Genomic DNA, 12,071 nt, shown 5'->3' with positions numbered 1-12,071 from the left:
TATATATATGTCATTAGATATCACTGATGGCAATCATCTGTGCTTACACTAACTGAAGTGTTCCACCACGGTCTCCAGTGTAAAACTCCTGTCTCCCTGAAACCCCAAGTGTGTGTGAGTGTGGGGGTGTCTTCACAGTTCACACTCCTACAATAAAAGACAAGGACACTTCACCACAGACAGCTAAGGAGGTACTGCGTGAATGGCGTCTAGCTACTGCTCAGTAATGTCTTATCTTGGAAAAATTAAGAGGACTTTGTTGACATGTCTTTTTGACCGATGTGTTTAGTTCTGAATCTCTCATCCATTGTTGTAAAAAGAACCAACTGTATAACTGATTTAGGGACTTTGGAAGAGAAGGGAGTGACCCCTCCTCTTTGTTGGCGATTTCCCCTAAAATGCTGTCTTGTAGGCGTGAGGCGACTCAAGGAGGCACGGACCGTGGGGTGCCCACGCTGTGGCCCATCATCCGGGTCTCTGCTCAAGTGTGCGGTGTAGAAACATCCAGAAGGGCGCCTGGGAGGCTCAGTCCTTTAAGAGTCTGCCTTCAGCTCAGGTCATGATACCAAGGTCCTGGGATCGTGCCCTGTACTGGGCTCCCTGTTCAGTGGGGAGGCTGCGTCTCCCTCTCTCTCTGCCACTACCCCCTGCTTGTGCTCTTTCTCCCTCTTCCTCTCATATAAATAAATAAAATCTTTAAAAAATTATAAAAATAATAAAAACATCCATAAACTTTTGGACATCCCTTCCACATTGCATTCCCTTCCCCTGAGAGGACGGCGTCTGATTCCCTCCCCTTGAAGCCGACCACACTTAGTGTCTACCTCCCAGCAAACAGAATGGGGTGGACGCGACACCGTGTAACTTCCGAGGCTGCGGGTTACCTCCTACAGACCATCTGCAGATGCGGCCGCACTGGGGTCTGGGGCTCTACATATGAATTTTGGGAGGACACCATGCCGTCCACAGAAGTCACTAAGCTTGGGGTCGTTGTGAAGCCAAATAGATATCTAAGATGATGTGGAACACTACTAGTTCTTGCAACAACTCTACCTGGAAAGCCCGTTTCCATGATAGAAGCATCTCCCGACCTCCTCCTTCCTTCCCCAGCCAGGGACAGTCTGTCCATCCCCTGGGCTCCCGCGTCCCTAACCACGCACGTGGGGGGCCTTGATTCTGGGCTCTTGAAAAGGGTGTTTGTCTTGCTCACTGCTGTACCTCCAGCTTCCAGCACGTGACCCCGCACATAGTAGGTGGCCAGATTAGTAACTGTGGCTGAAGGGGTAAACGGAGCAAAGGCTGTGCGCAGCAGCAGAAGTCTGTCGACTCCCTTCAGGGACACGTTGAGACAGTTCCTTAGGAACTAAGCCATGGCAGATTTCCCCAGAGAGCAGGCGGCTCCCCGGAGAGGAGACAGGCATAGTAAACAAACTCTTGGGGAGCTGTGTGATTTGGGTGGTAATTACAGACGTGCAAATTCAAGCCACAAGCTCCATTTAACACTGTTCCAGCTACTACTGCTGTATCGCCAGCTTCCCCGGAACACACAGGCTGAAAATAATCACCGTTTTCTTGCATCTCACAGATTCTGCAGGTGAGGAATGTGGGCAGGCCTCAGCTGGGGCCTTCAGCCCTTACGCGGGGGTGGGGGCAGCGATGGCTGGTCTGGAAGGGGGGGGGGTAGTCAGGCCTCAGGACACACCAACCCTGCTGACACCTTGATCTTTGACTTCCAGCCTCCAGGACACATTTCTGCTGTAAACCCCCGCCCCCCGCGCCCACGCCTCTGATATTGTGCCTGGCAGTCTGTCTGAGCCCGTCTGGGCTGGTGTAACAAAATCCAGGAACGGGGGAGCTTATAAACCACGGACATCCAGTTCTTACAGTCTGTGAGGCTGGAAAGTCCAAATTAAGGTGCCAGCATGGTCGGGGGAGGGCCCCCTTCCAGGCTCCCGGATGGCCGACTTCTCACTGTGCGGCCTCACTAGGAGAAAGAGGCAGGGAGCTGGAGGGGGAAGGGGAGGCTCTCTCTAAGGGCCCTCGTCCCATTCAGGACCTAAGCCTCTCCCAGAGGCCCCACCTCCTAACACCGTTGCCTCTACGCATTCGGATTTCAGCATCTGAATGGGGGTGGGGGGCCTTCAGCCAGTACCACAGTGCTAGCAAATGAATATGGTTATTTATGTAATTTCTCACCAGCGTCCCACTTATACCAGATTCTGGAGTTAAGAGGTTTTTATGTGCTTTTTTTTGTTTTGTTTTGTTTTTGTTTCTGTTTTGTTTTGTTTTTTTCTGCCAGCTGCATCCCACCGGCTCCTAAAACCAGTGCCTGACCCCTGGTCATCTCGTGAAGTATATACGGAACGCATCAATCCGCCTCACCTTTGGCTTCCACTCTTTGAGATCTATTATATTTATTTTCGCGATTTTTCTGAATGTTTAAAATATTTTCTCATTTAAAAGATTTTAAGGCGCGCTCGGATGAACGTCCCCCGCCCCCACCTGGGGTTTGGCGCGGCCCTAGCGGTTCCCGTGGTCTCTGTGGTCCTTGGCGCGCCCGGAGCGCGGCCCCCGCGCAGGTGGCCCGGTCCCCCGCGTGGCTGCCGCGTGGGGCGCTAAAGGAGCGCACCTGGGCCGCGGAGCGCACCTGGTCGACCGCCCCAGGTGTGCCTGCGCACCGCGGCCCGACGTTTGCAGCCAGCTGGGCCGGGCGCGGGGACTGGTAGCGGGACAACAGGCTCCCCGGACGCGACGCGGAGAGGTTGGGGAGGAAGCAGTCGCCTGGCCTGGGCCACAGTCACAGCCAAATAGCGGCCCCCCACCCTGTCTTCCCTGTGGCTGCCCCCTCGCCCCGGAAGCTGAGGGCGGCAGACAAAAATCAGAATGAAAGAGAAGGTGGAACGTGCCACCTCCAGGGTATCAGCCATCATTCTCGGGCAGGACGGTGCAGTGGTTAAGATGACCGTACTGGAATGACCCCTTTATCCGTTCGATGTCACGTGTGGGGCGCCTGCCGTGTGCCAGGCACTGTTCTAGAAACCCAGCATTGAGCACCATCAGACAAAAATCACTGCCAGTCCCAGCCGACATTGCAATGGGCAGACTGAGAATAACGTCTGAAAAATCTAAATTATGCAGTAGGTTAGGACAAACAGAGCTCTGTGTGACGTGGGGGGAAGACAGAGCAAAGTCAGGGGGCCTTGGGGGGAAGGGTTCCTGATTTTTATTGTCAGCCCATTTCCGGACCGTGGATACTTCCACCACGGATGATCTCCAGCTTCCCCGGGGGGAGTCACAGAGCGGGAAATTGGGAAGAGAGGCTCAGGGCCGCAGCATCACCCAGCATTTCCACCGTGTAAACGCAGGAGGCACGAATCCGCCCGAGAGCGTGGCTAACAGCAGTATGTAGTCATGAGGAGGTGACGTGGGCTCCGTATTGATCACCTTTCTTTTTACACGATTTGTTAAGTTTTAGGAACCTATCATTTCATTTTCAGTACTGCCTGGGTTTAACATCTAGTTGTCGAAAATCCTGAAAATGTAACAATCAGCTCTTAGAAGCCAGTACAGGGGGGCTCCAGCCCAGTCTGGAGGGGAGACTGGGGTCCTCATCCACAGCTGGGAACAGGGGGCCAGAGAAAGCAAAAGTTGCTGTGGGCATGTCCTTATTCTGCTCTAGGGCAGAGCACAGCTAGGGGAGCCCCGGGACCTGGGGTTCCCTCCAAATCTCTCTCTTTTTCCCATGCCTACATTCTGTTCTCTGTCTTCCCTCTGGAGGGTAGATGAGTCCAAGGTCAGTTCCTCTCACTTCCTGAATTCCACCCCTCCCCCCAGTTTCCTCTGCTATCTTGCCCTATGGGTTACCATCAATCTCATTTAAACTTCAGCCCTTCCTTCCCTGGCCTCTGGCTTTCCCCTAAGCGTGGGCAAGTTAGAATGCATCCCCAATGTGGGTCAGAAAATCCAGAATTGTAGTGGCTTAAAGAAGATAGAATCTACAACGTGGCTGGACCACAAGCACAGGACACTCAGTGAGAGAACCAGACACAAAAGGCCACGTGGTGTGTGATTCCACTTACGTGAAATGTCCAGAACAGGCACATCCAGACAGGAAGTAGGTTAGGACATCCTGAACACCTGCCACAACGTGGAGGGACCCTGAGGACACTGTGCTCGGTGTCAGGAGCCAGACGCAGGAGGACACATCCTGCAGGATCCCATCCCCACAGAGAGGAGCAGGTGGGAGCCAGGGCGGGGGCAGGGGGTGGGGAGTCCGTGCTTCGTGGGACAGTCTCCGTGTGGGGAGATGGAAAGATCTGGAGACGGAGGGCGGGGGCGGTTGCACGACAGAGCGAGTGCGCTTCATGCCACTGAGCTGTGCGCTTAAAGATGGTCAAAAATTAATTTTATGTTATGTATTATTTTGCCCCAATTAAATAAAATTAAAGAAGAGAGAGCACAGAAGTATTTGGCTATAAGTATGCGGCTAGTGTGGGTTTGGTAGCAGGGGATCACCTACAGAAACCATAGCGCAGGTCCGCGCTACAGAATACCATACTACACTACAAATACTGCTGGAAAAGCTATGTTACTTGAATATCAGCTCTGCCGGGGCACAGATGTTTTTGTCTTGTTCATTATCATGCCCCTGATGTTGAGAGAGGTTCCTGGCATGGAGTGGGCGCCTGATAAATGTCCGCCAGCAGGAGACTGCCCGCATAAAACGTGGTACCTGTTGAATGAATGGTAACCTCTTCAAGCTATAACGCTAAGTGCAAAAAAGCAGGTAAGGTAACGCCTGTATTTTCCTGATCGCCTAAACGACCACTTTTCCATCTTTCGTTGTTTCAGGAATCAGAAAATAACCTGAACTATGTTTCACTTAAAGCCATGTGTTTGTTTAGTCTGGTGTGGGGTGCTTTTTGGTTTTGTGAGTGGGTTTTTTGGGGATTTTTTTTTTTTTTGGTTTTTGGTTTTTTTGCCCCTGAAGAGCTGTTATTAAATTCAAGGTGCTGTTTCCAACAACTAATGACAATTAAGAGTGAAGGAAATTCAGACATGTGCACAGAACAGGATGCAAGAGGAAAGAGATATTTATAGGTCAGGGTGCGGGGGGGGGGGCTCGGTTGGTGAAACACGCAAGTCTCGATTGCGAGGGTGTGAGTCTGAGCCCCATGTTAGGTGTAGATATTACCTAAAATAAAATCTTAAAAAAAGAATGTTTGTGGATAAAGCACAGTTTTGTTTCTGGCTAGGGGATATGGTAAAGAAAGGGTTTTCACAGTTTTTCTCTCTCATTTGCTTGTCCGCATTCCTGACTTGTTTTTGCTTTTTGTTTTTTCGCTATTTTTGTTTGTTTTCTGTAGAGAATATATAACATTTATGCAACAAGAAAGACTAGCAACTAAGTTCAGTTAATGGCATGAAAGATATCACAGCTTGCTGGGACCTACGGTGCTGTGACGGAGGGCATACGTTCTGTCTGGAGCTGGAGGAGCTGGGTTCAAATCCCCGTCCCACCACTTACGAACCCAGGGACATTCATAGCTGTTTTTGCCTCTAGCCCCCGCATTTACACTTGTTCCCTGCTCTAGAAGAAACTCACCCCTCCAGGCCTGTGCGAGGGGTTCTGTCCTCACCTCTCCCTCCTTGGAGCTTTGATATCTTTTCCCTCCTTTCTGTGCAGCAATCCAGAAATTCCATGAACAGACCCCGAATCTCAGGAAGCCATGTTGGAGTGCGTTGTGCACCGAATGTTTAAGTCCCTCAAGTCCCTATGTGAAGCCCTAACACCAAGGGGATGGCTCTTGGAGATGGGGGCCTTTGAGAGGTGGTCAGGGGTAGATGAGGTCACAGGGGTGGGGCCCCCATGGTGGGATTAGTGCCCTTGTCAGGGGACAAAGAGACCAGAGTCCTCTCCTTCTTATGAGCACGCAAAAAGAAGGTAGCATCCACAACCAGGCAAAGGGCTCTCCCTGAACCCGGCCACGCTGGCACCCCGATCTCCAACTTCGAGCCTCCAAAACTGTGGGCAGTAAATGTTTGTAGTTCAAGCCACTGGGATGGTTAATTTTCTGTGTCAACTTGGCTGGGCTACAAGGAGATGCTGCAATTGCAGGTACTAAACCATTCTGGGCATGTCTGTGAGGGCGTCTCTGGAAGAGATGAGCATTGGAGTCAGTAGACTGAGTGAACGAGATGTCCTCACCCATGAGGGTGGGCCTCATACAACTTGTTGAGGGTCTGGATAGAACGAAAAGGTGGAGGGAAGGAGAATTTGCTCTCCCTGCTGGAGCTGGGACGTCTGTATCTCCCACTCTCAGGAACTAGAGCTCCTAGTTCTCAGGCCTTTGGCCTCGGCCTGAGTCACACCACTAGCTTTCCTGGGTCTCCAATTTGCAGGTGGCCAATCAGAGGACTTGTTGGCCTCCATAATTTTGTGAGCCAATTCTGTGTGTGTGTGTGTGTGTGTGTGTGTGTGTGTGTGTGTGACATATATCCTTGGGTCCTATTTCTCTGGGAGACCTAATACAGCCACCCTTTCTGTGGTATTTGTTACAGCAGCCTGAGCTGACTCAGAGCATTTCCCTAAGATTCCCAGAGAACATCAATGGTGCCAGGGTGGGCACCCAGAGGCCACCAGGTCGGGGACCCACACAGGAAGACTCGAGGTCTCAGCTGATACTTGAAGACGGACCATTCGGTAGCCAAGTGAATAGGGTGTGGAACAGAGTTTCAGGAAGAGGGAACAGCACCTGCAAAACTCGGGAGGTGTGAGAGAACACCACACGTTTCCTTGAACCCTCCTGAGCATGCCAACATCCTTCATCTTTCCCATAATTCTCAACAATCTCGGGGCAGGCAGCAGCCAAGTAGAGGCGGGGGAGTGTTGGGGGTAAAGGTCTGACTTTGGGGCCGGGGCTCACGCTTCCTGGGTGTTGACCTGTGTGTGCAGTCACCAGGCACCCCAGGCTCAGGAGGGCCCCACACTGGGTTTGATGCCCTGGCCCCGCCAGCTTTCCCGCCTCTCCCGAGCGCCCCCTGCCGGCCAGTGGCTCGGCCACGCCAAACCCAGATCAGACCTGGCCATTTGATCGGCTTAGCCTTCGTTCTCGCCCCCGATTGGCTCCGAGTCGCTCGCGATGCCTTTTGGGGAATGTAGTCTCTCGGCCCGCGCCTGCGCTTCCTGTGGGCAGAAAGCCCTGAGAGAGCCACAGGAAGTACGTAGCCAAACATGCCCGGGTCCCAGAAGTCATCGTGATAGCATTGCGCGACGGGAATTGTAGTCCATTCGTTGAGCGTTTCCGCCTTAATCCTCTGGATCGGAACGACAATCCCCACCGTGCACCGTGCTCTCAGTTCACCTCGGCGTGTGCGCGTCCTTCTAGGAGTGGTAGTCTTGGCCTTCTTCGTTCCTCTTCTGTCCTGCGGGGGAGGCCGGCTCTCAGGACTACATTTCCCTGCGCACCCGCCACCGCCCGCGGCCCCTGGGCGCGGCAGCCATTTTGTTCCGCCGGAGAAGCCCCTAAGATGGCGGCGGGGGAGACGGTGAAGGTTGCCGCCTGCCCCTTCGGGCGCTAGCCCGCGCTCTCCGCATCCCCCGGCGGCCGGCTCATGGCCTGGCGGAAGCCCGGACCATGGACCTCCGCACCGCCGTGTACAACGCCGCCCGCGACGGCAAGCTGCAGCTGCTTCAGAAGCTGCTCAGCGGCCGGAGCCGGGAGGAGCTGGACGAGCTGACGGGCGAGGTGGCCGGCGGGGGGACGCCGCTGCTCATCGCCGCTCGCTACGGCCACTTGGACGTGGTCGAGTACCTGGTGGACCGGTGCGGCGCGAGCGTGGAGGCGGGCGGCTCGGTGCACTTCGATGGCGAGACCATCGAGGGCGCGCCGCCGCTCTGGGCCGCCTCAGCCGCCGGCCACCTGGACGTGGTGCGCAGCCTGCTGCGCCGCGGGGCCTCGGTGAACCGCACCACGCGCACCAACTCGACGCCCCTGCGCGCCGCCTGCTTCGACGGGCACCTGGAGGTGGTGCGCTACCTGGTGGGCGAGCACCAGGCCGACCTGGAGGTGGCCAACCGGCACGGGCACACGTGCCTCATGATCTCCTGTTACAAGGGCCACCGCGAGATCGCCCGCTACCTGCTGGAGCAGGGCGCCCAGGTGAACCGGCGCAGCGCCAAGGGCAACACGGCCCTGCACGACTGTGCCGAGTCCGGCAGCCTGGAGATCCTGCAGCTGCTGCTGGGGTGCAATGCCCGCATGGAGCGCGACGGCTACGGCATGACCCCGCTGCTGGCGGCCAGCGTCACGGGCCATACCAACATCGTGGAGTACCTCATCCAGGAGCAGCCTGCCGGGGAGGGCGTGCGGCTGGGGCTGTCCCCCTCCGCCGCCGGCCCGGGATGCGCGCAGTCGCAGGGGGCCTGCTGCCGCGCCTCCGCCCCAGAGGAGCCGCTTGGCGATTCCTACGAGAGCTGCTGCCCCACCAGCCGGGAGGCTGCCGTGGAAGCGCTGGAGTTGCTGGGAGCCACTTACGTGGATAAGAAGCGGGATCTGCTCGGGGCCCTGAAGCACTGGAGACGAGCTATGGAGCTGCGGCACCAGGGCGGCGCCTATCTGCCCAAGCCAGAGCCCCCCCAGCTGGTCCTGGCCTACGACTATTCCAGGGAGGTGAACACCACCGAGGAGCTGGAGGCGCTGATCACGGACCCGGATGAGATGCGCATGCAGGCCCTGCTGATCCGAGAGCGCATCCTGGGCCCCTCTCACCCGGACACTTCCTACTACATCCGCTACCGGGGTGCGGTGTACGCCGACTCGGGCAACTTCGAGCGCTGCATCCGCCTTTGGAAGTACGCCCTGGACATGCAGCAGAGCAGCCTGGAGCCCCTGAGCCCCATGACCGCCAGCAGCTTCCTGTCGTTCGCCGAGCTCTTCTCCTACGTGCTCCAGGACCGGGCAGCCAAGGGCAGCCTGGGCACACAGATCGGCTTCGCAGACCTCATGGGCGTGCTGTGCAAAGGCGTGCGGGAGGTGGAGCGGGCCCTGCAGCTGCCCAAGGAGCCGGGGGACTCGGCCCAGTTCACCAAGGCGCTGGCCATCATCCTGCATCTGTTGTACCTGTCGGAGAAGGTGGAGTGCACGCCGGACCAGGAGCACCTCAAGCACCAGACCGTGTACCGGCTGCTGAAGTGCGCCCCGCGCGGCAAGAACGGCTTCACGCCCCTGCACATGGCCGTGGACAAGGACACCACCAACGTCGGCCGCTACCCGGTGGGCCGGTTCCCCTCCCTCCAGGTGGTCAAGGTGCTGCTCGACTGTGGGGCCGACCCAGACAGCCGGGACTTTGACAACAACACCCCGCTGCACATCGCGGCCCAGAACAACTGCCCCGGGATCATGAACGCCCTCGTCGAAGCGGGTGCCCACATGGATGCCACCAACGCCTTCAAGAAGACCGCCTACGAGCTGCTGGACGAGAAGCTGCTGGCCAGGAGCACCATCCAGCCCTTCAACCACATCACCCTGCAGTGCCTTGCAGCCCGCGCCCTGGACAAGAACAAGGTCCCCTACAAGGGCTTCATCCCCGAGGAGCTGGAGGCCTTCATCGAGCTACACTGAGGGTTTCGGAGAGAGCAGAATCCGGGAGCGGCGGAGCCCACGCGCGCTCACCGTCTCTTCGTGAGCCCTCGGGCCCTCTAGCCTCCGCGGCCCGGCTGCCCTCCGCAGAGAGGGGAGAGGAACCAGCAGGGTGTCGGTGCTCACAGCCTTCGGGATCGTGTGCTTGAAGAGCTGTTTTTGGCCAGGAGTCCGCCGGGAGAAGATGCGTGCCCTTCCGCATGTCCCACCCGCCTGGGTTCCAGAGGATTCTGCCTCTTTGCCTGGAGGCAGAGGAATGGAAGCTTTCGCCTTCTTTCTATCCTAGCAACAGGAAGAAGCTGAGAACCTGGTCCATGCTTCTCTGCCCCCGCGTCGCCGGATAAACGCAGCCGCCCAGTGCAGCGCTGGGACCGGGGGCTCCTGACGTCGGAAGTCGGAACCGCGAGAAGCAAGACCGACCCGCCCTTCTTCCGGCAGCGCACTTGCACGCCCTCCGCGCCCGGGACTCCCTGCCCCTGGCATTGCTTGCGTTGGTTTGCTGTTCTGTTGGTTCCTGAGTGGCCGGGTGACGGGGGGGCGCAGGAGTCCCGAGGTTTTGCCGCCATGGTTTTTTTTCTTTTTTAAAGAATGCTTTGTGAGATTTAAGAGGTGAATTCCACACGGAGGTTTCCGTTGTGCCTGGGGTGGCGAGGCTGTCAGGAGTGAGCTTTACAGTGTAGAGGGTTTGGTGAGGCACGCAGAAGTCTGCGGTGTCGGGCCCTAACGTGACAGTGACTACGTTTTTTAAAACTTCACTCATTTGCCTTCTGCTCGGGCTTCCCGACGTTGCGTTCTCATTGGCAGGAGAAGCATTTTCCGAACGCTGAAGGAGCTGGCGTGGCGTCTCCCCCACCCAGCGAGAACTAGCGGGCCTGGCTTGGGTGTGGTTCTCGCAATTTCTGAGTTCAGAAATGCCAGGCCGCCGCAGCCTCACATCCCCAGCGGGGAGCAGCCCAGCGGCTCTGGCTTTTTTTTTTAGCTGCTTGAAAGCCTGAATCCAGGTGTTCCCGAGCAGAGTCCCAGTACGCTGTGGAGGCAGCCAGGTAGGACAGGGAACGGCCACACGTTGCCAACTTCAGAATCTCGGTTTCCCGCACTCCGGGTCTCAGTGCCCGGGCTGGAGAAGCTGCCGCCTCGAGATCTCTCCGGAGCGAGTCTGCACACGCCCTGGCCGGCAGAGCAGGGGCAGTAGAAGGGGACAGAAGGAGCTGCCCGCACGCAGGAGGAAGGTCACATCCAGGGTCACATCCAGGAGAGGGACGTCCTCCCCCCCCCACCCCCGTGCCTCTCCCGCAGCCTTGGCGCGTGGCAGCAACACGGCCCCACGCGGGGCCCCCGGGTGTCCCGGCCTCGTTTGGATTTGCAGTGTTAGTTAGGACGTTATTTATTCACGAGGCCAGGCTCGACCTTCCGTCGAGGCACGAAACAGTCGCTGTCCCTCGAAAGCGTGGAATAAAGCAATGAGGCAGTTTACGGTCCGAGTCTGCGCCGCGCTCAAGTCCTTCCACGGGGCTGTCGGCGGCTGGCGGGAGAGGGTGCTGCGGAGCGCAGAGGCCTGCGGTGTGGGTCCGACCCCAGCCCCCAGGCCACTGTCTGGGGATGTCCCGGGGCCACCGGGTCAGATTTCCCAGGGAGGTGACCTGTTTTGCGCGTGGAAAAGAAGGGTCACCACAGAAGAGGTGGCGTGGCCTCCTGACATGGGGGAGGGTTCAGGGAGCAGGGAGGGCCCAAGAGGCCGTGGGTGACCTCGGCGGGCTTCCTGGAGCCGGTTCTGGCTGGGGAGGAAGATCGGTCCCTCGTGCACGGGGCCCCGCTGGCTCTCCACGTTAGCCCAGCGCAAGTGCTGCTGTGTGGCCTGGGGCCGGGGTTGGGCCGGCGGGACCCCCACACGACTGGGGAAGGCCCAGCCTCCAGCAGTGTGGGGGGGGGGCTGCTGCTCGGTCTCCCGGCCTCACTTGGGGGTCCACCTGCCCGGGACAGCTAGCCCTGCTTGGCTGTGGTGTGAACGCATCGTGGCCTTGAAGGAGTGGCCTCAGGAGACACAACACCGGCCAGAGCATTTATTGGGCCCTTGCTGTATGCCAGGCTCCATCCCACGTGCCTTTGTGGGCCGCTCACTGCAGCTCTGGGAACTAGGTGTTCTCCCTGTTTTGCAAGCGGGGGAAGCCAGCTAGGGCGTATTCGAAGACTCGCCACAGAGAGCCCCCCCCACGGGGCCACATGCCTCCCCCCCCCGCCACCCCCGAGCTTAGACTTGAGGATCACGACTTCAGCCCCAGGCTCATGAAGGCCACTCAGAGTTAGGTGAGCCGTAATTATATTGCGCCAAACCGTGCAGAGGATTCGGTTCCTGGGGGCGGGAAGGTGCCCCCAGGTGGCGGTCTCGGTGCAGGGCATCTCTCTGCCGGCTGGGGTCAGAGCCCCCCCCCC

At 57.6% G+C, this 12,071-nt stretch overlaps 1 protein-coding gene across 1 annotated transcript; it reads left to right on the top strand.

Annotated features, from left to right (window-relative positions):
- Positions 1–7,514: 7,514 nt before the first annotated feature.
- On the top strand, positions 7,515–11,119 carry FEM1A (fem-1 homolog A). The gene has a single exon (XM_008711268.2). It carries the CDS (start codon positions 7,638–7,640, stop codon positions 9,621–9,623), a length of 1,986 nt encoding a protein of 661 aa, XP_008709490.2. The 5' UTR covers positions 7,515–7,637; the 3' UTR covers positions 9,624–11,119.
- Positions 11,120–12,071: the final 952 nt, after the last annotated feature.

Source organism: Ursus maritimus, unplaced genomic scaffold (assembly GCF_017311325.1).
Source record: "Ursus maritimus isolate PB19 unplaced genomic scaffold, ASM1731132v1 scaffold_14, whole genome shotgun sequence".
Taxonomy (NCBI): domain Eukaryota; kingdom Metazoa; phylum Chordata; class Mammalia; order Carnivora; family Ursidae; genus Ursus; species Ursus maritimus.
Note: the sequence above shows the minus strand (reverse complement) of the source record. Positions and strands in the feature narration are given on the sequence as shown.

What these genes read in the sequence shown, in the direction of transcription:
- FEM1A (XM_008711268.2), top strand. Translation starts at nt 7,638, where the DNA reads ATGGACCTCCGCACCGCCGTGTACAACGCCGCCCGCGACGGCAAGCTG.